Source organism: Schistocerca nitens, chromosome 9, assembly GCF_023898315.1.
Source record: "Schistocerca nitens isolate TAMUIC-IGC-003100 chromosome 9, iqSchNite1.1, whole genome shotgun sequence".
In the NCBI taxonomy this organism is placed as follows: Eukaryota; Metazoa; Arthropoda; class Insecta; order Orthoptera; family Acrididae; genus Schistocerca; species Schistocerca nitens.
Window position 1 is genome coordinate 386,960,592 of NC_064622.1, and position 26,556 is coordinate 386,987,147.

General features: G+C 39.2%; 1 protein-coding gene across 1 annotated transcript in view; it reads left to right on the forward strand.

Moving 5' to 3' along the window:
* Window positions 1–25,145, forward strand: part of LOC126202973 (transcriptional repressor protein YY1-like) — an 85,288-nt gene extending 60,143 nt beyond the window's left edge. The window contains exons 4-5 of the mRNA XM_049937114.1: window positions 4,323–4,492; window positions 23,775–25,145. Of these exons, the coding sequence (XP_049793071.1) occupies window positions 4,323–4,492; window positions 23,775–23,898 (294 nt within the window). The 3' untranslated portion in view covers window positions 23,899–25,145. The remainder of the gene's footprint in view (window positions 1–4,322; window positions 4,493–23,774) is intronic.
* Window positions 25,146–26,556: the final 1,411 nt, after the last annotated feature.

The following is a 26,556-nucleotide window of genomic DNA, read 5'->3' on the forward strand; positions in this document are numbered from 1 at the left end:
GTTATACATGAGCTCTGCTGCAACCACTGCATAGCGTTTTACATTGGTATGACAACCAACCAGCTGTGAACCAGAATGAATGTCCACCACCAAACTGTTGCCAGAAACGAGAAGGACCACCTAGTGGCACAACACTCAGCAAAGCACAACATGAGAAATTTCAGTGGCTGTTCACAGCCTGTGCCATCTGGATCCTCCCCGCCACCACCATCTTTTCTGAGCTTGCAGATGGAAGCTGTCCTTAAAGAACATCCTTGGTTCCCATAATCTCCCTGGCCTAAACCTAAGGTAACTCACTGCTCCCCACCCACCTAATTTTGTGTGTGTATGTGGGGGGGGGGGGGGGGGCACATGTTTCTTGAGAAAGGAATTTCATTCCAAAAGCTAGCAAAGCAAAGCTCTGTACCTTTTGTTCATGTACCTGTCAATGACACAGTGCTGCTGCCTTTCAGTGAGTCATTGCCTTTATTCCTGCATAATTCATTAATCTGTGTTTTCCTTATATGCTCCATGAATCAATAAGTATCTCAGAACTTTCTACTTTGGGTTTCAGCCAGCTGTCTATCCCGAGAATAATTTGAGTACAAGACTTTTCTTGGAGGCCAGTAAATTCAGAAACTTTGTGATGAATACTTAAACAATTTACTGACAAAGCTCTGACAGTTGAAGTGCCATTACTCTGAACGTGGTCTGGTTTCACTATCTGTGTGTCATTGGTGAATGTTCATCTGAGTACCTTAAACTACTGCCTATCCTAAAAAAAGAACATGTGCACTTCACAAGTACTCTGCTAGCCAAGTAGCTGTTCCCTTTATCTATTGCTCACCTGACCTATCAAGGGGAGACTACTACTACATTAATCCACTGGTAGTTTTGAATCCTTTTCTGCAACCCGTCTCTCTCCTAATTTACAGTTTATTTTGAAGGACTAAGTTTCTACTCCCCTCTGGCCATTCAAAATTAGGTTTTCCGTGTTTCCCATTAATCATTTAAAGGCAAATTGTAGACTGGTTCCTTCAGAAAGTTTTTAATTCACCCTTCATCCTTGTCCCCAAGATTTGATGTTTCTAATCAACTCTGTTTAACTGGATGTTGAACCGTAACCTGCTTTCTTCATTTGATTCATAATAGAGCAGCTTTTACTTCTCTCCAGTGGCTTTTCGTGCTACGATATTCTGTTTTTAATGTAACCTCTGGTTCAGAATATGTAGCTGCAGTTCAATTTCCAGCAAATAATTATTGTTCTTTCCTTCTGAAGAGAAAGTACTCCATATGTCATGTTTTCTCATGATGTAAGCTTGTATTATTGCTTGTTCCATGCTGAATAAGAAATGGCCCTAATTTTTCAGATTCACTTACCCCATCATGTATCACTAAACACCATCATTATTCTATAACCTGATGCTGCTGTCCTCAGACAACTTTGAATTGGTCATCATGTTGATATCAGGTGTTCTGCCAGTAGTTCACATCTTCCCAATGCCATGTTTCGATACCATAACTTGGCATTTTCAACAGGTGTTCCTCGAGACTGGCTGCCTGGCTGACTGGGTCCTATATTTGTACCTTTGTGGTGCCTGGAGTTCAGTCTGCTATCTGCTCTGGGTTGGATGTCCCCTCTGAAAACACCCGATGTGGAATACATGGCAGACAGAGCTCCAGGCACCACTGGCAGAACATCTGATCTTAACAAGATGACAAATCACCAGGAAAGTCTAAGAGATAACAAGTTTGAAATGCTTTTATGGAACATTAAAGTGCCCTAGGGAAGTGTGATAGGTCCATTGCTATTTTCCATATACATAAATGGTTTGACAGGGAGGGTGGGCAGAAATCTGCTGCTGCTGTTCGCAGATGATGCTATGGTGTACAGGAAGGTGTTAGAGAAGATGACCTAGACAAAATTTCTAATTGGTGTAATGAATGGCTGATGGCTCTTAATATAAAAAAGGTATGTTAATGGGGATGAGTAAGAAAAACAAACCCGTAATGTTTGGATACAGGATTTGTTAGTGTCCTGCTTGACACAGTCATGTCGTTTAAATATCTGGTCATAACATTGTGAAGTGCTGTGGAATGAGCATTTGAGGATTGTGGTAGGGAAGATGAATGCTCAACTTCGGTTTATTGGGAGAATTTTAGGAAAGTGTAGTTCATCTGTAAAGAAATGCATACATAGGACGCTAGCACGACCTATTCATGAGTATTGCTCAAGTGTTTGGGATCGGCATCAGGTCGGATTGAAAGAAGACATCGAAGTAATTCATAGGCAAGTTGCTAGATTTGTTACCAGTAGGTTCGATCATTGTGCAAGTGGTACAGATATGCTTCGGGAGTTCAAGGGGGGATCCATGGATAGAAGAAGATATTAATTTCGAAGTTTCAGTTGAAGAACATCTGACCTGTGTATTACTGAAAGAATCAAATCTATAGGGGGGGGGGGGGGGGTGGAAGGAAACTTCAAACATAAAGCTATTACGCTGGTGTTATAAACATTCTATGTGGTTTTATTAAAATTTCACAGAGTTAAAAGGAAACTGCTATATTGGAAGAGATTGTGCCCAGAGAGTAGTATAAAGTTCTCATTGACAAATAATGAAGTATGTAAGTAAATGTAGAAATGATGTGATACTTGGTCTTCTTCTTTGTTGATTTTGTAACTTCTTTCATTTTCCATGAAATGATGGATGTATGGGTATTGTTTATATGATGGTATTATGTCTTTAAATTTCAGTATGACTGTGTAACTGAAACGATATACATTATTTGTTGTTTTTAAACAGAGTACCTTAAAACAAAACAAAAAATTATGTTTTTTCTGCTTTACATAAAGTTTGTCTTCATTTATGCTTTTTCCCTTACCTTGTACCAGTTTCAGAGTATCATTGTACTTCATTTTTAACTGTATTTATAACTGCTGTATTGGTAAAAGATGTGCCTTGATCATATCTCTATCACTGGTATGTCTGTTTATGTTTGTTTAGTCAAATATGTTAAATGACATAGTATGCTTGGTGTTAAGGCAACTTGCAGCAGTGTGAAGTGCTCTGTATCCATTTTTAATAACATTGAATTTTAAGATTTATTTTTCTAGCGTTTAGAAAATTTAAAGAAAGGGAACTTTTGAATAGCTAATCAGAAGCTAATGTGGTGGTGAGTTTGAATGTTATTCACATAAACTATAAAATAAATTATTACAGTTAGCATGCACTGTGGTTCATACATTGATGATCTGCTGAAATGTTTGAGTTCAGCTACTTATGCAATAAGGGTCATTGCAAATTTTGGTGATAAACATCTTAGTAAATTAGCTTACTACGCCTGTTTTCACTCATTGCTTTCATATGGCATCATATTTTGGGGTAATTCATCACTGAGGAATAAAGTATTTATTGCACAAAAGCGTGTAATCAGAATAATAGCTGGAGTCCACCCAAGATCATCCTGCAGACATTTATTTAAGGATCTTGGGATATTCACAGTAGCTTCTCAGTATATATACTCTCTTTGAAATTTGTTATTAAGAACCAAACCCAATTCAAAAGTAATAGCAGTGTGCATAACTACAATACTTGGAGAAAGGATGATCTTCACTATTCAAGATTAAATCTAACTTTGGCACAGAAAGGGGTGAATTATACTGCCACTAAAGTCTTTGGTCACTTACCAAATAGTATCAAAAGTCTGACAGATAACCAACAAGTATTTAAGAAGACATTAAAAGAATTTCTGAATGACAACTCCTCCTACTCCATAGAGGAATTTTTAGATATAAATTAAGAAAAAAAAGAATATTTAAAAAATAAAAAATAAATAAATAAAAACACAAAAAAATAAAAAGTTGTTATACTAACTTAAGTATGTTGTTAAATTAACTTAATTATGTCATGTATTCGAAAATTTGACTCATTCCACATCATTACGAAATATCGTATTCATGATCCATGGAACTAGTATTAATCTAATCTAATCTAATCGCAAATGAAAGCCTAGAGAGATGAATGATAATAGAACTCCAGAGACATTTGTTATTAGTCAGTTTGTGATATAATTCAATGATTGCCTGAACATGGCACCCTCATACTAACTTGACTTCTTCTGTGCACCCCTTTTTTTAGGTTATTCATGTTTGATTGCATAGTCAGTGATCTTGATTATGAAACAAAGACCATTACCTTAATTTACCCAAGTTTCAATGCAGTACAACAGGAACCTAACTGCTCTATAGTAATCTAAAAATAAACATTAGATTGTGAGTTAAGTTATTACTATGTTTCTCATAAAGGTAATGATGTCCTCTGCTTTGCAATATCTTTTCACAGTGTACGTTTGAAGGTTGTGGTAAACGATTCTCACTTGACTTCAACCTAAGGACACACGTGCGCATCCACACTGGTGATCGCCCCTACGTCTGTCCTTTTGATGGTTGCAATAAAAAGTTTGCACAGTCTACAAATCTTAAAAGTCACATTCTGACGCATGCAAAAGCAAAGTAAGTTATCTTAAACGTGTATTTAGTAGATATTGCTGCCTTTATTTCCATCTGTTGCAGTGGGTGATCAAAGCCTCATATGTTTCCCCTTGTAAACATCGAAATGCACTGAAAGATGACTGTACTACGCATTGTGATCTCTATACTTAAATGAAATTAACAAAAGCCAGTAAGGATAGGATCCACCCATCATTTGCAGTTGCTTGTCATGTTATCTTCCTCCTCCATTATCAGTGACTGGGTATTAATTGTTTTTCATTTTATGTCCAATTAGAACATAGTTAACTAACCTCTGCTTCGTCCGTTTAATAACTTATAATTAGTCAGCACATTATGTGGTTTACATTTGTATATACATATAGTAGGAAAGTTCTGACAGAACGTAAACACTTCAGGCGTAAAAGACACACTCACCGAAAATCAGAAGCGTTGAGTCAGTGACTGGCAAAAAAGACAGAAAAGTGCTAGCTTTAGTAGTACATCCTTTCTAGAGCTGAAGTATGAATATACACATGCCTGTACCCCTTCATGGTGCTGGGTGGGCAGACAATTTCAGTGGTGTAGTTTGGAATATGGACAAGGTTTTGGTGGACATTATATTGGTTGGAATGGATGGAGGGGGGGGGGGGGGGAGGCATGAAGCAGGAAGATGGATTGGGGTTGAGTAGCTAGCAGCTTGGAGGGACGCAGCATATTTGCTGGCTAGGAATGCGAGGGGGGGGGGGCGAAATTGGCAGCTGCTAGAGCTAGATATGTGATGCATAGTTGCCAGAGCCATTGGAAGCAATGCACAAGGAAGGTGATATGGAGATGCAAAGTGAGCAGGAATGATAGGATAGAGGAAGGGGAAGCTCTTTGGGGGGGGGGGGGGGGGACAATCAGTTAACAGAGATAGAGGACAGGATGATGCTGGGAGTGAAGGGTGTGTTGCAAGGATAACTGCCTTCTGGATAGTTCAGAAAAGCTGGTGGTGAAGAGGAGGATTCATATGGTCCAGGGCGTGAAACAGTCATTGAAATCGAATATGTTGTGCTCAGCTGCACATTGTGCCACCTATTGTTCTTGGTTGCAGTTTGGCAGTGGCCATTCATTCTGGTGGACAGCAGCTTCATTACCATGCTGAAATTAAAAAACTGTGCAGTGATTGTAGCAGAATTGGTACGTGACATGGCTACTTTCACAGGTGGCCTGGCCTCTGATGGATTAGGTTAAGCCTGTGACAGGATGGGAGTAGATGGTGCTGGCTGGGTGGATTGGGTTGGTCTTACACCTAGTTCTTCTACAGGGATATAATCCTTGTGGCAAAAGGTTGGGTGTGGGAGTATCATAGGGATGGAGTGGGATATTGTGTACGTTGGGTGGACAATGGAACACCACTTGAGGTGGGAGGGATCTTGGTTACTATGTCCCTTATTTCAGGGCATGATGATATATAATTAAAGCCCTGATGAAGGATGTGCCTCAGTTGTTCCAGGGTGATAATGGGTGACAAGGGGCTTGCTCCTTCGTGTTTGTTCATGGACTAGCTTTGGCAAGACAGTGACTGTCTATGAAGGTGCTTGTCAGATCAGCAGCATGCTGGACAAGGGAGTTCTCATCACTGCAATAAACCATTCACAGGTGGCCAGACCTTATGGGAAGGAGTTTTTCGTGTGGAAGTGAAGGCAGCTGCCGAAAAATGGTTACTGTTGACGGTTAGTTGGTTTAAAATGGCATTTCAACAGCTGTTGTCATTTCCACACCAAAAAACCCTCCCATACAGATGGCCATACATGGACAGTGTATCTTCAGTGACAAGAACTCCCATGCCCAGTATGCTAAATATTTCATGAGGGCCTTCACAGACAGGCATTACAGCTTCTCCCACCACCCACCCCTCACCCCCACCCACCCCTACCCCTCACCACCACCCACCCAAACTTAGGCTGCAAACAGATTTCCTGTGTCATATCTTAACATACTCTCAATCCTCCCTTCTCGCCGCCAAGAATCAGCTACAAAGGAGCGTCCCCTCGTCACCCAGTATCACCCTGGCCTGGAACATCTGACCACATCCTTCACCAGGACATTGACTATTTATCTTCATGCCCTGAAATGCGGAACATCCTACCCAAGATTCATTCCATCCTTCCTTATGTGGTGTTCCATCCCCCATCCAACCTACACAATATCCTAGTCCATTCACATCCCACTCTCACTCCCACCCCTTTCCCGCAGGGAACATATCACTGTGGAAGACCCGGATGCAAGACCTGGCCAGTCCTCCCACCCAGTGCCTCCTGCTTCAGTTCTGTCACAGGCTGGGCTATCCGTGAAAGCAGCTGTGTCATATTCCAACTCTGCTGCAATAACTGCACATGTTTCTATGTCAGTATGTCAACCAATCACTTGTACACTAGAATAAATTGCCACCACCAGACTGCGTCCAAGAACAAAATAGACCACCGAGTGGCACAACATGCAGCTGAGCCCAACATGTCCCCTCATGCTCCGCCCAATGTCTTCCCCCTCCTCTGTCCTATTACTCCCTCCCAATTCACCTCTCATTGTCACCAACACCGTGCACTGCTTCCTACTGGCTCAGACATCCATGCATCACATATGTCTCATGGAATGATATAGCCCAAAACCTAGCAAGTTTCCAGTCTCTCTCGTGTGTAGCTGTTGACTCAACACTTCTGCTTTTTGGAAAGTGGTCTCCCTTACTCGTAAAGTATTTACATTTGTGTGTGTTTATGTGCCAGGGGATGGGGGGGGGGGGGGGTTAGGTTTGTTCATCGAGACAATTGTGCTCTGATGTAACTGTGGAGAGGACTTCTATAGCCTTTTTCCTGTTATGTGTTCTTGCATTGCTTGTTTTTGGATATGTAAAGAGGTGGTGGGGGGCAAAAGTACTTCACTTAACAGGCTGCTTCGTCCTCTCAACACCCTACTATTTAACTGCACCCGTTGTTGATTATAGTCTGTGTAAATCCGATTTCTTGTTGCATTTGCTATTATTGGATCTCTCCCTTAATCAGATAGGTACTAGTTTGATTATCTTCCTGCTGTCTCAGATATTGTTTTCCTATTTTGTGTATTTATTGTATGCTGTGTAGCCATTGCACTGTTACTTTCATTGCGTACCATATTTGATTTAGCGTGTTATTTGTGAATATAAGCTGGGCAATAAAAGTTGTTGGCATTAAACCTACAGTATTTACTCTTGATAATTAAATTTGTGATACTTTATCTTAATTTCACTCCATTATTTATATGTTGTCACTGTGTACCACACTAGATTTCACATACTGTTTTTAGCAGTAAATGTATTTATACTAATAATAACAAAATACTATCCAAAAATTAGATTGCTACTTGCTGTAAAGATGATTCATTGAGTTGCAGATGCACAGCAAAAAGGATGTTACACATTAAGCTGAAAGCCAAAGCCTTCTTCAGAAAAGAAATGAAACACACACACACACACACACACACACACACACACACACACACACACAGAAGCAGGCAGTGTCGGGTGAGGAGCAGACAGGTGGGTGCATTGGCAGAGAGGGGAAGAGATGGATGGGTGCACTGGCAGAGAGGGGAAACGACCACTGGGTGTGTTGGCAGAGAGAGGTGCATAATGAGGGTGAGGGGACATTAATTGTGAAGAGGTGATACAAAGGACAGGGTGGTAGCCTGGGTGGAGGGTGTGGGGCTGTAGGTTATCGTAGGTTGATGCTGGGATAATTTTGGGAGTGGACAGTGTGTAGTAAAGATAACTCACATCTGCGCCGTCCAGAAAAGCTGATGGTGAAGAGGATGATCCAGATGGTAAGATTGTGATGCAGCCATTGAAATCAAGCTTGTTATGTTCAGCTGTATGTTGTGGTACAAAATGGTCCACTTGGCTCTCTACAACAGCTTGGTGATAGCCTTTCATCCTGGTGAACAGTTGGTCGGTAGTCATACCAATATAAAAAGCTGTGCAATGATTACAGCTGAGCTAGTATAAGACCCTGCTGCTTTCACAAGTAACCCAGCCTCTGGTGGTGTGGGACAAGCCTGTGGCAGGTGATGCACTAGGATGTTGTGTAGTTCGGGTGGGTGACAGAACTCCACTTTAGAGGTAGGGTGGTGGTTCTTCTGGAGAACCTAGAATCCTCAGGGAATTACATTTTACCTTGAAAAATCAGGGAAATTTCATGAAATCTCAGGGAATACTGTGTTTTTAACCTAACATTGAAATTTAATTTTATTTACTTTTATAAATCATAAATTTTAAAATATCTGTGTGTTAATTATATGAATATTATTTTGTATGACTTACAAATGTCATAAAAACCCTGATTAAACTACTTCTTTGGCTGATATATAGCTCAGCTGAGAGGAAAGAAAAGTAATTATTGTGGTATGATAACCCCACCCCCACATATTCCCCTTGTCGCTCACCATTATTTTATGAGGAGCATCTTGACTTTATCTTCCTCCTCATGCCTGGAATTCTCAGGGATTTTTTTTCTCCAAGTTTGAGTAGCCATTCTGGGAGGGGTGGTGGTACATGAAGGATGTGGTTCAGTTATTCCAGTCTGGGGAGGTATTGGGTGATTAAACGATTGTCATTTATAACTGGTTCTTGGGGGTGTTGGGGGGAGGGGCGGGGGGAATATGGCATGGGAAATTTTTTTGCAGACTTGATCTGAAAACAGTAAAAACGTAATGTCTCTCTGTCTGTCCGTCTGTCTGTTTGAACACCCTAATCTCCAAAACTGCTAAACTAATTTTTGTGAGGTTTTCACAGGTCACTGGAGCATAGCTTGGGGCAGAATATAGACTTGATTTCATAAAACACAGAAAAAGAGATATCATAATCTAAAATTAAATCTAAAACTGTCAGCTCAGCTTAGTAGTTCGAATATGTAATCATCACAGTGTAGTACACCAAAGAACCAATGGATTGTGCTGTTGTTTTGTAGTACAGGACAGATCAGATAGATGATGTGGTTAAGTAACACAGTCATATCGTTAGAAATACAATCTAACAGTAAATTTACTTTTCCAGGTTATACAGATTTACTGATTTCACTCTTTGTATTAAAAACTTAACATTGTTTTGCTTCTTTTTTACTTATATTCTTTGCCAGGAAAAAAAAATTATTAAGTTCGATTTGTGATTTGGATGCCTATTCATTACATTTTGATTTTGTTTTATGTACGGATAAAAACTGTCTAGACAATGGTTGAGTCTTTATGAATACAGTGGAACAGCTAAAAGACTGGGGGCTATGTTGTCTGAAGAATCCAGTTAAGATCGTGGGGTGAGGCCTGCTGCAGCTTGAGAACATTAGGCTTGAACTCACTCTTTGAAAGTTCATTCCAAAAGTGAGACATGACATAACTCTGATCGAGAGCATTGTGCATTACCGTATTTACTCGAATCTAAGCCGCATCTAAAAAATGAGACTCGAAAGCAAGGAAAAAAAATTTTCCCGAATCTAAGCCACACCTGAAATTCGAGACTCAAAATTCAAGGGGAGAGAAAAGTTTTAGATCGCACCTCCAAATCAAAACAAAGTTGGTCCATTGTAACATGAGACACAATTTAGGTCGAATGGATGAAGATACAGCTACAGTAGGTTGGTTCGAGTCATAAGCTTAACAGTTAAGCTTTACCAAGTAGCCATTGCTATGTGTCAGGCGCTTCGTCCTTATTTGTACGGGTACCCTTCCTTTTTCATGTGCTTCATCTGGTTTGAATCAATTGCTTATTTTGCTTTGATCTGATAACTGCAGTTCTCTTTGTTATAGGTGTTTACGTCACTCTAAACTGAAACTGCATTATTTTAATGTGTCATGCATTGTTTGTCGTATTCTGATAATGAGTGTTTACGATCTGTTGCCACTCGCGGCATGGCTTGCTTTTGTTCAGTGCTGCCGCCACTTAAAAAAAAAAAAAAAAAAAAAAAAAAAAGAGGAATTTTCTCATAAGCGAAACAATGGCAAGAGACTACTATTTGTTGTTACTTACACTGCTGCTTTCTTTGATAATGATCAACAAGAACCAAATAATAGACTGTGTATGATAGAAGATGTTCTGAACAAGAGTTTAGCAAAAATTTCTCTCCGTTTGAAAATCTTTGCAGGCGCCTCTTTAGTACATTACATTCTGCACAGAAATTAGTCATCTTAGATTTAAAAATCTAGTCAGTTGCCGTGCTTCATTTCTGACTGTATCACTATTCAGCATAAGAATAATACGAATATAAACATGACATGATACGTATATTCTTCCGCATTTGCTGTTGTCTCACTCTAGTTTCGTAGTTTATTAGGCAGACAGGATTTAAATGAGATAGCAGCAAACACGAAAGAATACATGGCATAATGTTTACATTCTTGTACCTTTTCTTTTAATTTATTTACTGGCGCAAGGGTTTTGGCACCAGTATTTATATTTGTGCCTGCAAAGCATGCCTGTGTAGCGCTACATATATTCAATGACAGAAGTTAGTTGTGGTGGCACCTACCAACATTTTTCAGAACTTCACTTACTTTGCACTCGATTCGAAGCCGCAAGCAGTTTTTTGGATTACAAAAACCGGGAAAAAAGTGCGGCTTAGATTCGAATAAATACGGTATCTTGCTCCTCGAAATCCTTTGCTCATAGTGGCTTAAAGTTATTTCTCTCCAATGTAACATCATAGAAGCAAAAATATTGATGAGAAGTGGCACAGACAAGTAAGTTTTTATACCCCAAATTCTACTTATTTCTAAATATTTAAAATTTCGCTTTATAAGTGTATAATTCCCGATGAGCTGCTGATGTACCATAACCATAAACAAAGCACACAGCCAGACTGCTTTTTGCAGGTATGTCAGTTGCTTTTTCCATGGCCAATTCTGTGGGTCTCTCCCATGTTAGAGAAGCAAACAAGCATTTCATTCCTGTCCCCAATCATACTACTTCAAACATTGTATGCAAAGAATCTTAATAAGTCAAAAATATATTCCGGCAACAATGGATTTCCCTGCTAGTTGGTTCATATTTGTTTTTATGTGCCATAGCTATATTCATGGACTAATGTATATTTATTGTTGTTTTAATTCCCCGCTCCCACAGACATGTGAAAATACAACTACTTTCATGGAAAGGGGAGGAGGTGAGTGTAATTGATACAAAGTGATGCTCACAAGTTGATGATTTACTAGTAGAATTTGAAGATGTAACTTCATAGGCTTTCCCAGTGTAATAAGTCTTGAAAGTCTCTTCAGGTTTGCTCCCGGATCGTATAATCAACTCGATTTAGTATTTTGACAATCCATCTGTCCGTCATCTTCAGGAGAAAGCTGCTGCCGCCGCCGCGGCTGCTGCTGCTGCTGCTGCTGCTGCTGCTGCTGCTGCCGCCGCCACCACCACAGAGTCCCACTGAGCATTGATGCCAAGGCTGCAAATCGATGTCCTATATAGACCTCCATATTGTATACATTACATGTGCCACCCAATGCAGTTGCTGCTCTCAAAGGCTGGGAAGGTAGCAATGCCCTTAGTAGAACACCGGCGGCAATGATATATCAAACTCAGGGACTATTTTCGAACATTCGGGACTGACCGCATCAAAGAACATTCTGTTTTGATGCGTGATAGTGCAGGATTGTCTCTATTAATCAAATTATCTTCCAACTAACACTCAGCTGCCTCTTTAAAAACACTTCCAAAAACCGGAAGTGTTGGCAACTATCACAGTTTCGTCACAATTTATGCCGTGTACCTCATTTAAGCAATTTTCTGCTGTTGTTGTTGTTGTTGTTGTTGTTGTTGTTGTGGTCTTCAGTCCTGAGACTGGTTTGATGCAGCTCTCCATGCTACTCTATCCTGTGCAAGCTTCTTCATCTCCCAGTACCTACTGCAACCTACATCCTTCTGAATCTGCTTAGTGTATTGATCTCTTGGTCTCCCTCTACGATTTTTACCCTCCATGCTGCCCTCCAATGCTAAATTTGTGATCCCTTGATGAATTTTCTGCTATGATGATTTTTCTGGTTGCTGTAGCCTCATATGTTCCATGCACCTATCCTGAACTGTGCGAATTGAGCAGCTGATGTAAGTCTTCCCACATTGACATGGAATTTTGTATATTTCAGGATTTCTAGGCCCCAAATATTCTTTCACAGAGCCAAGTACTGCCCCTATCTTGGGAGCTGGACGGAACAGTGTTAATGTTAAAACACCTTAAAATTCTTACAATTTTAAATGATATGCTTCCAGCATAAGGAGTAGAGGCCCGCAGATCTATGCTCCTCTTGGTCCATACTCCATAGCCCAACGAATCTGCTTCTCACAGTATCCATTTTCCTAAAAAACAGCTGTCAAATGTGCTTGTTCTTGGATTAAACTATCTGCGTCAGAAATGGCATATACTCTGCGTACCAGATTCCTGTGTTGGTATGGTGGACGGCAACACTTAGCATGCTGATACTGTTCAGTGTGTGTGTGTGTGTGTGTGTGTGTGTGTGTGTGTGTGTGTGTGTCAGCTTTCGATGAACCGGAATACCATCTGGTGCCCAAGAATGGAAATATCCCATCACTTTCAGTGTCCGTAGTAAATTTAATGCTGGCATTAAGACAGTGGAAGTGGTCCAAAAAATAAATTTGCAACTATGGGTGATAAGGGACTACCCATAGCCACTCTGTCATTTTGTTAAATAATGTTGCCATTAAATGAAAAATACATGGATGTCAATACATTACGACACAAACCTTCACCAACTCTTCATCCAGTTTTTCACTGATCAAACTCGGGCTCTTCCAGAGTGAATAAAGATACTGCATCAAAACTCACTAATAAATCTGAAGGAACCAGCTTCAAAGATTTCAAGTGTTGAATAAAATCAGCCAAATTGGAGATAAGGTGTTCACACTTGCCAACATAAGGGCTGAGAACAGGTGTTAAATACTTCACCATGCTATAAGTGGGTGAACCCAAATTACTAACAGTATTGTGTAGAGGAACCCCTTCCTTATGTGGCTTAGGCACATAAGGAATAGATAGAACGGCAGCACCGGGATAAAATTTCTTATGTAAATCTGCGGACAACGAGCTCTCTTTCAAGCTAAAAGTGTCTTGCACTTAATCCTTTACGTGGGACCACTAGATTGTCTTCTTTAAGCCTGGTTGTTGATTAGTAAATCCATTTTAAGAAAGTAATCATCCTGTGTCATTACAACCTTGATATTTCCCTTGTTGGCTGGTAAAACTACTACATCATAATTGTCATGCGTAAGGGAATGAATGGCTGCTCTCTCTGTGGAAGAGATGTTATCCCGTGGTGGCTGAGCCTGACATAATGTGTGGGACACTTTGTGCCTTATTTCTTCCGCCTGGTCTTCGGGGAGTCTGTGTACTGCTTGTTAAACAGAGCAGATAAATCTTGTGACAGGAAATCTCTTTGGAGTGGGAGCAAAATTTAACCTTTGTCCAACACCACCTCTGTGGACCCATTCAACACTTTACTTGAAAGACTAACCACAGTGCGTTGAAGTTTATCTCCTTCTGAAGTTGTAGAATGAGAAAGAAGCCTTTCAAGCCTGTCTCGTAACCGCACTCCTGTGTGTCCAATTCAATAGTGCCCATGTTGAACCATCAGTCCACTCCCAAACATCTCTTGGAAATTGTGATGACAAGTCCAAATGTAAGTAAAATAAATCATAGGAAACAATATACAGCTGTCTATGGGTAAAAACAAATGTGTTCTCTTGTGTGTGTGTGTGTGTGTGTGTGTGTGTGTGTGTGTGTGTGTGTAATTCTGATGAAGGCCTTTATGGCCAAAAGCTTACTTGTCTGACAGTCTTTTTGTTGTGCATATCCGCAACTCAGCATCTCCACTACATTTCGAGTAGCAACTATCCTTTTCATAATATTATTATTCTTCCATCCTGGATTTTCCATTTTTTTAATCTGTAAAATATTTGATGTTATGCATGTAAGTGAGAAAAAGACTTGAAATTATGTGTAAAGTTTGTTGAAAGTGCTCTCTCTCTCTCTCTCTCTCTCTCTCTCTCTAATAATGGATGAATGTAGTGTGGGTATTTACACAGTTTTAACTCTTAATACTTGCTTCAGTGTGTTAATCCTTGAACATAAGATTATAACTCGTAAAGAGCAGATTATGACAATATTTTAAATTTATTCATTAATTATATGAAATATTGAAAAGGAAATTTTGCTGCCCCTGGAAGCTGTTACATTGGAAACCTGGCTTGGGACAATGTACTGGGTGTGCCATTTAGTAATGCATATGGTGAATAGTTTTGTTACATGGTCTGTTTGTTTAGGCATCTACTATGATATTTTGTTTTTGCTTATTCTTTTACTGTTATACAGTGACAATTTATTGTTTTGTGATAAAGCGTGTACTAAGCTAATTTTCCAACACACGGACCTTTTTTTGCTCAGTTATGCAGTTCTAAATATGTACATGTTTTTCATTGTGAAGGCTTTATGAAGTAGGGATTATTTTGCCCAGTGTGTACTTTAATGAGTTAACATTACTCATATATTTGTTTGAAACTTGCACTCACAAAATATACGTCTCAAATTGATGTTTGTACACAAGCCCTTTGTGAAGCTGTCAAGTGAATCTAAAGCCATTTCTATCAGTTCAGTCAATTATATTGTAACTTCCTGGTTTCCTGCTGAAGCTGGGGAAAGACAAGGCAATAGAATAGCAGGGTACAGAGATCTGTTCTGCTGATCTGTTAATATTGTAGTACAATGTTTCTTATATTCTTCCAGTACATAAATTTTTCCTTGCATAAATTCCCCAACTCATAATAGGCTACTCTCACTGCATATGCTTGATTGAAAGCCAGTTTCAAACATTAGTCTTCACTGATATCTACGTTTACATGTATACTCTGCAAAGCACTGTGAAGTGCATGCCAGAGGGTACCTACCACTCAGTGGGATTGGGGTTTCTTCCCACTCCATTTGCATATAAAGTGTGGGACAGATATGGATAACTGCTTAAATGTCTTCATGTGTGGTGTAATTAGTCTAACCTTGTCTTAATTGTTGCTACAGCAGCATTTCGTAGGGGTCCATACTGGGTTCCGGGCTTCCTCAGGTAATAAAGGTTCTTGAAATTTTTTAAGAAGGTTTTTGCAGGACACTTGGCTTCTAACTCCAAAAGGCTATGCCAGTTAAAGTTTCTCAGCATCTCCATGGGTCTGCCTCATAGTTCTTACAAACCTGTAACCATTCGTGCTGACGTACAGTCAATATCACCTGTTAATATTTCATATGGGCCCTACACAACTGTGCAATATTCTAAGATGGGACACAAGTGTGCTTTGCAATCAGTCTCCTTAATAGACTGATTACATTTTCCCAGTACCCTATTACTGAACAGAAATTTGTCACATGCTTTACATACAACTTAGCTATGTTATATCATCCCAGTTCATACATCTGCAAAGCTACATCCAGGTATTTGAATTAGTTTACTTCGTCTACTTGTGATTCGTCGATATTGTTGTTATAGGATTCTAATAACACTAATATTTAAGCATACTCTCATCTTTTGCCACTGTATAGTGTCTTATATATGCAGATATCGTACAGAAAACATCAGTAAAAACACAGTGGACCACGTCTTTATCTTTTGCGCCTTGCAGCATACATGTTGCGTGAATTTCTCACAGAAACTTGCATCACTGCATTTCAGTGCAGCTGTTAGAGCATATTACTTAATACTCAATATAGTTCTAATTTGAGACTACTGTGCCATTTCAAGCTGTCTTATTTCAAAATACAATAAAAGAAAGCACATTTGCAGCCAAAGCTGTTCTGTTGTAATGTGCACAATTATCTTTTAATAATAAGTTGGTGTCATCTTTGTAAGATCATACAAGATGAACATCAGAGTCTGCAGACCTTAATTGTGCAAAATGAACAAAATAAGCTGCTGCTATTCACTGTTATACCATTTATTTAGATGGTCAATAAATATGTATAGGTTTCAATCATTCTTAACTCATGTTCAGTGGCCCGACATACAGATAATATAGAAACGTTGCTAAATTTATGCTGTTTTATCACATTTACATGTTTGTGTGTCAACTGATTGTTTTCACCCAACATTCACAAGTTCTTGTAAATTTTTTTCATTGAAGTTTCCAGGAAACCATATGAAACATTGTTAAAGGATTGCCAAGCTGTATTTTTCTTGCTATTTAGGACTATTTAAAACTGAAAGTAGGTGTCTTGCAAACTCTTATCTATGGAGTGATAAACACAAACACTTTCACTTTTCCAAAACTGAACTTTTGGTGACTTTGAATTGAGCAAATGCAGAGCCATTTGTGTTTTAAAATTTTACAAAGTTTTTCATAAGCCATAATCTTGCATGTAATACCAAGGCTCATAAGTGGTCATGTACAGTATTTTTTATTTCCAGTGTTAACAAATGTCGCTTTGGCCATCTTTTCCGTGAATAGTATTTTATCCCAGTTGCACAGGAAAGAACAGTACTTGGTGTAGACAGAGTGCAGCACTAATAATATGACCACTACTTTAAAATTCCCTTAAACTTCCCAGTGATATTTTGCATAGTGTACTAGTATCTGGTTGTTTCACATATTTGGATATGTTTTCAGTGTTTTTGTGTTGGTAGTATATTCTCCATTGTGTAAAAGTACTGTTGTGTCAGAAAATGGTTGCAGCTGATCAGGATTGGGCATCATATACATAGTTCATTAGACTATGTCTTTTCATGGACAATGGGAACTGTACAGGAATAAGTCATTAGTATGGTTGGTGTATGTATTTGTATGGAGTGTAGCCATGTATGAAAGTGAAACATGGACAATAAATAGTTTGGACAAGAAGAGAATAGAAGCTTTCGAAATGTGGTGCTACAGAAGAATGTTGAAGATTAGGTGGGTAGATCACATAACTAATGAGGAGGTATTGAATAGGATTGGGGAGAAGAGAAGTTTGTGGCACAACTTGACTAGAAGAAGGGATCAGTTGGTAGGACATATCCTGAGGCATCAAGGGATCACAAATTTAACATTGGAGGGCAGTGTGGAGGGTAAAAATCGTAGAGGGAGACCAAGAGATGAATACACTAAGCAGATTCAGAAGGATGTAGGTTGCAGTAGGTACTGGGAGATGAAGGAGCTTGCACAGGATAGATTAGCATGGAGAGCTGCATCAAACCAGTCTCAGGACTTAAGACCACAACAACAACAACAATGGTTGGTGGGCTCCTTCCAAATTGAAGTCAGTCTAAATGGCTTATGATGTCATTTCCAGTTCATGCATGCATTGAGGTTGGGTAAACATTAATGCAGCACACTTGTGGTGCACATTTTTGTGTACTGGGTCCCTTCTTAAAACCCAAATACAAGAAATACACCCTTTTTTATAGAATTGTCAAGCACATATTCAATCACTTTAGGTTACCATGCTGTGAGAACTGAACACACTCACAGGCAGTGCTGGCAACTGCTTATACATGGGACCATTACTAGTTAAAGAAGGTTAATTACAAGTAAATACATCTGTAGGTACACCCAAAATCTTACTGTGCTCTACCCCGGCTACTGACTTCTGTTGACGTGTTATATTTATTGAAGGAACTGTACTCCTTGCAGTAGGAAATAGATGTACTGGGTTTTTTTTTTTTTTTTTTTTTTTTTTTCAGGGTTCAGAGCAAGCCCATTTCCAGAAAACCAATTGATAACTTTGCCAAAAACATTATTTGTATCTTTTTCTATTGGAGTTTCTGTTACTGGATTGAAATAAAAAGTCATGTGGCTAGGGCCTTATGTCGGGAAGACTGGTTGCCTGGTGCAAGTCTTTTGAGTTGATGCCACTTCGGCAACATCCGTGTTGAGAGGATAACATGATGATGAAGACAACACAACATCTAGACCCTGACCGAAGAAAATCTCCAACCCAGCCGGGAATGGAACCCAGGCTCCTTCGCACAGCATTCGGGCACGCTGACCACTCAACTATCGAGGCGGACTTTTACTGGATGAATAATGATGCTTGTATCATCAGCAAACCATGTCAATTTAGCTTCTTGTTTTAGATAAGAAGGGAGGTCATTCACATATATCAAGAACAGAAGCGGACCCATCATTGAACCCTGTGGGACACCTAATGTACTTTCACCCCAGTTAGATGATCTGGGAAAGTTCCTTAAATCACTTATTCCATATAAAGAAACTTTTTGCTTTCTGTTCTGTAGATATGACTTAAACCACATATGCTGTTCCATTTCTACTGTAGAATTATAATTTCTGTAACATAATGTCATGGTTCACACAATCAAATGCTTTGGATAAGTTACAGAAAATTCCTAGTGGTGAAATTTTATCATTTAAAGACTCTATTACGTGGCCAGTGAAATTGTATAGTGCTGTTTCTGTAGAACAGCATTTTTGAAATCCAAACTGTGATTTACTAAGTACCCCATTCATTACTGTTGAGCTGACTAACCACTCTTGAGTGCCTTACTGTCTCAATAATTTTTGAAAATGCTGTAAGCAAGGATAATGCCTGGTAATTATTGATGTGTCCCCTTTTTTGTAGACAGGCTTTTTTTTTTTTCATCAGTCTACTGACTGGTTTGATGCGGCCCGCCACGAATTCCTTTCCTGTGATAACCTCTTCATCTCAGAGTAGCACTTGCAACCTACGTCCTCAGTTATTTGCTTGACGTATTCCAATCTCTGTCTTCCTCTACAGTTTTTGCCCTCTACGGCTCCCTCTAGTACCATGGAAGTCATTCCCTCATGTCTTAGCAGATGTCTTATCATCCTGTCCCTTCTCCTTATCAGTGTTTTCCACATATTCCTTTCCTCTCCGATTCTGCGTAGAACCTCCTCATTCCTTACCTTATCAGTCCACCTAATTTTCAACATCCGTCTATAGCACCACATCTCAAATGCTTCGATTCTCTTCTGTTCCGGTTTTCCCACAGTCCATGTTTCACTACCATACAATGCTGTACTCCAGACATACATCCTCAGAAATTTCTTCCTCAAATTAAGGCCGATATTTGATATTAGTAGACTTCTCTTGGCCAATAATGCCTTTTTTGTCTTAGCAAGTCTGCTTTTGGTGTCGTCCTTGCTCCGTCCGTCATTGGTTATTTTCTGCCTAGGTAGCAGAATTCCTTAACTTCATTGACTTCGTGACCATCAATCCTGATGTTAAGTTTCTCGCTGTTCTCATTTCTACTACTTCTCATTACCTTCGTCTTTCTCCGATTTACTCTCAAACCATACTGTGTACTCATTAGACTGTTCATTCCGATCAGCAGATCATTTAATTCTTCTTCACTTTCACTCAGGATAGCAATGTCATCAGCGAATCGTATCATTGATATCCTTTCACCTTGTATTTTAATTCCACTCCTGAACCTTTCTTTTATTTCCATCATTGTTTCCTCGATGTACAGATTGAAGAGTAGGGGCGAAAGGCTACAGCCTTGTCTTACACCCTTCTTAATCCGAGCACTTCGTTCTTGATCGTCCACTCTTATTACTCCCTCTTGGTTGTTGTACATATTGTATATGACCCGTCTCTCCCTATAGCTTACCCCTACTTTTTTCAGAATCTCGAACAGCTTGCACCATTTTATATTGTCGAAAGCTTTTTCCAGGTCGACAAATCCTATGAAAGTGTCTTGATTTTTCTTTAGGCTTGCTTCCATTACTAGCCGTAACGTCAGAATTGCCTCACTCGTCCCTTTACTTTTCCTAAAGCCAAACTGATTGTCACCTAGCGCATTCCCAATTTTCTTTTCCATTTTTCTGTATATTATTCTTGTAAGCAGCTTCGATGCATGAGCTGTTAAGCTGATTGTGCAATAATTCTCGCACTTGTCAGCTCTTGCCGTCTTCGGAATTGTGTGGGTGATGCTTTTCCGAAAGTCAGATGGTATGTCGCCAGACTCATATATTCTGCACCCCAACGTGAATAGTCGTTTTGTTACCACTTCCCCCAATGATTTTAGAAATTCTGATGGAATGTTATCTATCCCTTCTGCCTTATTTGACCGTAAGTACTCCAAAGCTCATTTAAATTCCGATTCTAATACTGGATCCCCTATCTCTTCTAAATCGACTCCTGTTTCTTCTTCTATCACATCAGACAAATCTTCACCCTCATAGAGGCTTTCAGTGTATTCTTTCCACCTATCTGCTCTCTCCTCTGCATTTAACAGTGGAATTCCCGTTGCACTCTTAATGTTACCACGGTTGCTTTTAATGTCACCAAAGGTTGTTTTGACTTTCCTGTATGCTGAGTCTGTCCTTCCAACAATCATATCTTTTTCGATGTCTTCACATTTTTCCTGCAGCCATTTCATCTTAGCTTCCCTGCACTTCCTATTTATTTCATTCCTCAGCAACTTGTATTTCTGTACTCCTGATTTTCCCGGAACATGTTTGTACTTCCTACTTTCATCAATCAACTGAAGTATTTCTTCTGTTACCCAGGGTTTCTTCACAGCTACCTTCTTTGTACCTATGTTTTCCTTCCCAACTTCTGTGATGGCCCTTTTTAGAGATGTCCATTCCTCTTCAACTGTACTGCCTACTGCGCTATTCCTTATTGCTGTATCTACAGCGTTAGGGAACTTCAAACGTATCTCGTCATTCCTTAGTACTTCCGTATCCCACTTCTTTGCGTATTGATTCTTCCTGACTAATGTCTTGAACTTCAGCCTACTCTTCATCACTACTATATTGTGATCTGAGTCTATATCTGCTCCTGGGTACGCCTTACAGTCCAGTATCTGATTTCGGAATCTCTGTCTGACCATGATGTAATCTAATTGAAATCTTCCCGTATCTCCCGGCCTTTTCCAAGTATACCTCCTCCTCTTGTGATTCTTGAACAGGGTATTCGCTATTACTAGCTGAAACTTGTTACAGAACTCAATTAGTCTTTCTCCTCTTTCATTCCTCGTTCCAAGCCCATATTCTCCTGTAACCTTTTCTTCTACTCCTTCCCCTACAACTGCATTCCAGTCGCCCATGACTATTAGATGTTCGACCCCCTTTACATACTGCATTACCCTTTCAATATCCTCATACACTTTCTCTATCTGTTCATCTTCAGCTTGCGATGTCGGCATGTATACCTGAACTATCGTTGTTGGTGTTGGTCTGCTGTCGATTCTGATTAGAACAACCCGGTCACTGAACTGTTCACAGTAACAGACCCTCTGCCCTACCTTCCTATTCATCACGAATCCTACACCTGTTATACCATTTTCTGATGCTGTTGATATTACCCGATACTCATCTGACCAGAAATCCTTGTCTTCCTTCCACTTCACTGACCCCTTCTATATCTAGATTGAACCTTTGCATTTCCCTTTTCAGATTTTCTAGTTTTCCTAGCACGTTCAAGCTTCTGACATTCCATGCCCCGACTCGTAGAACGTTATCCTTTCGTTGATTATTCAATCTTTTTCTCATGGTAACCTCCCCCTTGGCAGTCCCCTCCCGGAGATCCGAATGGGGGACTATTCCGGAATCTTTTGCCAATGGAGAGATCATCATGACACTTCTTCAATTACAGGCCACATGTCCCACATGTCCTGTGGATACACGTTACGTGTCTTTAATGCAGTGGTTTCCATTGCCTTCTGCATCCTCATGTCGTTGATCATTGCTGATTCTTCCGCCTTTAGGGGCAATTTCCCACCCCTAGGACAAGAGAGTGCCCTGAACCTCCATCCACTCCTCCGCCCTCTTTGACAAGGCCATTGGCAGAATGAGGCTGACTTCTTATGCCGGAAGTCTTTGGCCGCCAATGCTGATTATTTATCAAAATTTAGGCAGTGGCGGGGATCGAACCCGGGACCGAAGACGTTTTCATTATGAATCAAAGACGCTACCCCTAGACCACGGGTCAATGGTATATTTTAACCTGTTTGGGAAAAAATACCTTGAGTTAGTGATGCATTACAGATGTGACAGAACATCAGCTGTAACTGCTCCACATTGTTTTAATATCTTGTTAAGATGTCATCTACTCCAACAGAACATTTCTTTTTCAAGGATGTAATGATTTCCCTTATTTCGCAAGAAGTTGTTGGATGAAAATTAATCTGACAAGGATTTCTCAAAACTGACTCTTCCGTGTACCTCTTGGCTTTTTCTTTTGAACTATTCTCACCAATTTTTTCGCCTACCCTTAAGAAATGGTTGTTTAAAACATTAGCTACTTGTGTTCTGTTGGTTAAGATGGTCTCATTCTCTTTAATAGTAATACTATCTACCCCAGCGATTACTTTTCCTCTCTTCTAACAACATTCCATGTTGATTTGACTTTATTGCCCGAGTTGTTAATTTCATCTCTAATATACATATTTTTTATTTTCTGGCAACTTTTCTCAGTATGCTACAATAATTTTTATAGTGTAAAATACTTCTGGGTCCTTACTAATTCTTGCTGTCTCGTACAATTTTTTCTTTCTTTCTGAAGACACTTTAATACCTGTAGTAATCCAAGATGTCTTTGAAAATTGTTTGGTGTTAACGTTTAGTAATTTTTTGGGGCAACAATGTTTAAAAAAGGGATACAAATTTATCAAGAAATATGCTGCATTTATCATGAGTAGCCTTACACTTGTATTCAGTGGTTTCTGAACTGTACATCCTGATAGGTTTTGTAAGTTAATCAATTTTGCGTCCTGCTCTGATAATCCATTTATCCCAAGGAAAGCATGTGTTAGTTTTACATCCGTTTGTTGTACAAATATATTATTTATTAGAGTGCTACCGTCTTGAGCTATACGGGTAGGGAAGTTGATCACTGATTCTAAGTTATGTCATTAATAACACTTCTAGTTTACTTTTCCTATCAGAATTGCTTTAAAGTTAACATTGGAATCACCACAGATTAATAACTTCTTTTTGTCTGACAGACAGCATAGTATGTAGTCAAACATTTTTATGAATAGCTCCGAGTCTCCTAATGGGGACATGTACACTGTTGGTAATATCAGCACTAGATTGTGTAGCTGCAAAAATGTACAGAACAGTACAGAATGAAAATTCCATTTCAAACTACAGATCAGGAGATACATAATTTATGCAATATACAAGAAGTATTATAATTTTATTTCATTAATTTGTCATTAATCATAATTTAAGTGTGTTTTGCAGCCAGGTAATTTGTTAGTGAAATGCAAATCATCTTATTTTACTGGAGATAATATCATGTTAACCTTCTGTGACAGAAATTAACCTGTGTGATTTTTTACACAGGTCCCGCAATGCCATGAGCCGCTCTGTACCAACAATCCATGCACAACCATTGCAGCCTCCACAATTTGTTCAGGTGGAGGTTGCTGATGTCGACAACTCGCAGTTCATTGTGTATGCTGATTAACATGGAAGCTTTACCTTCTGTGCATGTTGTCTCTCTTGGAACATAAGATGCTACAGCAGCATGCTGAAACTTCGGATAGAGTGCTGGTGTTTTCGAAAGAGAAAGGAATGTTATACATCTGTGACGGTGAAAGTCAGAATTATGTAAATACCAGTATTGCCAGTTTCTTGCACCAGAAATATCTGGGCAATGTAGTTTGCTGATGTGTGTTGACCAGGTGCGTAGAATTGCATTTCTTTTTCTGGTAAGGCCTTTGGTCTTCAGTAGAAATGACAGAAGAAAATAAGAAGCCAATGGACATGGAATTGTGACATTCCAACTGCCACTCTGCAATACTGTTAGAAAGAACTTTTTTAGCAGTGCTGGAATGTTGCTGTACAGAATTTTAGGTCAGAACATCCAGCTGCCCAAAACTTAACTCGTTGTTTTGAATTGATTCTGCAATAAGTATCATGAGAACTAGAACACATGGAATGTTAACAAATGAACTGTACATACTTAATATCATTTCATGTGGTTTTCTATTTATGATCTGTCAGGATTTGGGAGTTAGCAGTCCGGCATTAAAAAACAATGCATGTTGCGAGATCTTTTCTTTTGGATGTTTATTGACCAAGTGTTGTGAAGTTGGTGAATACGGCTAATGACTGAGAGTAGTGCCTTTCGACTGTAATACTGGTAATTTTATTGTAAGTTGAAAGGCACATACAGATACACCACACCATCCTCGACATAATCTCCTTGTGAGTGCACGTGTATGAGAAAAATGTGATATTTTGAACTGATCATTATCTGTTTCCATTTGTCAGACAAAACTCATTTAAAATGCAAATTATATTTTTTTTAGCACAGTAAGTCGGGAAACTCATGTGATTAATTCATACCTGTCTATCATGCCTTACTGACAAGTGACTGTAGCAGGCAGTTTGAAAATGAACTATGTGGTAGAAGGATGTTTGTTTGTGCAATAAACTGCACAAGTAAAATAAGGTATCTTATGCAGGAATACCAAATGAGAAGATATTATTTTTGGTTTCATGTGAAGTATTAGATCTCGCTGTAAACATGTTAAAGTTTAAATATGTTTCCTCCCTCTCTGTAAACTTGTGTACAAAAATTTTACTTTTGTATTGTGTAAAATGTGCTATGTATACCATTTATGTCTCACATTTTCAATGAAAACTCGTACTCCATTACCTTTTCATATGTGCTAATTGCATTGGAATAAAGGACTTGAAGAAGCAGAATGTTGAATTGAGATTTTTGTCTTCTGTGCTTTTTTGTGTGTTGTTATTGATTTCATAAAATTCATCTGATTACCTTATTGGTCATAAAGGCTGTGACTGTTCTCACACATTGTGCGGAGGGAACACTCTGGTGCCAGTCCAAACTCTGCAATTTGTGTAAACATTGCCATGGATTTTTCAGCTTTTTGAAACTATATGGAATACAGATATGAGTTACTGCTAATATTAAGACGGGATACAGATATGGACAGATTGTATTCTCTGCACGGTGTTCTATACTTTTGAAGAGAAAATTAATTGTTAATGATCCTGTTCAGCAGTTGTAGCATTGTTCTGGAATAGGTGACTTCTCATTTTATGACTGCTGCTCACTTTTATATTTAAATAGACTTTAACTTCCACAGCATTTCCTGTCCAGTTCCCTTATGTCAGCAGACAAAATAACTTCAGTTATTTTCAGTTTACTGAGTATTTATCTGCAATTGTTAAACGAGCTTTTAAATAAAATACTTTCCTGTAAAGAATGGCTAAGAAGTGTTTAATTTACAGGTATGATAATGTCAGTGGCCTATGTAGTGTTGGTGTATAGTGTTTGGATTGGCAAACATGCCGCCTTCGTGCTATCACTGACAGCATATTGTAAAGCCGTGTAACCACGATGTAGACACTTGGTGGTGAATTAAGGAATGACCAGAAATTTACACACCTCTCTCACATTGACTGTGCTACTGGTAGACTGCTTAAATCTCCTCCATATAGAAATTGCACTCGTAGAGTGGGCTGCACTGGGTGGACCCACTTACCATACTTCCAAAGTATATCTTACAAGGTGAGTGAGAATATGTCTGATGGAATAGACTGGTCAGGTTCAAGTCTATAAAAGTAAACTATTGTAATGCATTGCTTGGCTGACATTGAAATAGCTGAAGTTCCCTAACACCTAAGTGTTGTAGGAAGAGTCTCTTCAGATATTGGCGGAGCTGGGGCTGGGGTGATTCATTTGACACCCCTCATACTGTGAAAAATGTTTTAGCAGAGACATTGTTGATTAAGTATTGCCTGCTGCTTAGGTCTGGGACAGGTTGTTCAGTATGGTAGACAGTTGACAGCTCCAGCTGTTGGAATTTTTTTACCTACATAGAAGTTCACTTAACAACTGAAAATAAGTACTAACTTAATAAACTGAAGAACTCCAATATGCAAATAAAAGTTCAGAGAAGTTTTTTGTCTACTCACATAAGACAACTGGACAAGAAATGCTGGGGACATGTAGTCTGTCTGTAAATTGTGCAGTGCTTGTGGTTTTGGAAGCTCCTTTTCTGGAAGAATGTTGCAGCTGCTGTACAGGATGAGTAAGAATCAGTTTCCACCTCTAGCAGCATAGAATGTATGCAGAGATTTAAGTAGCTTC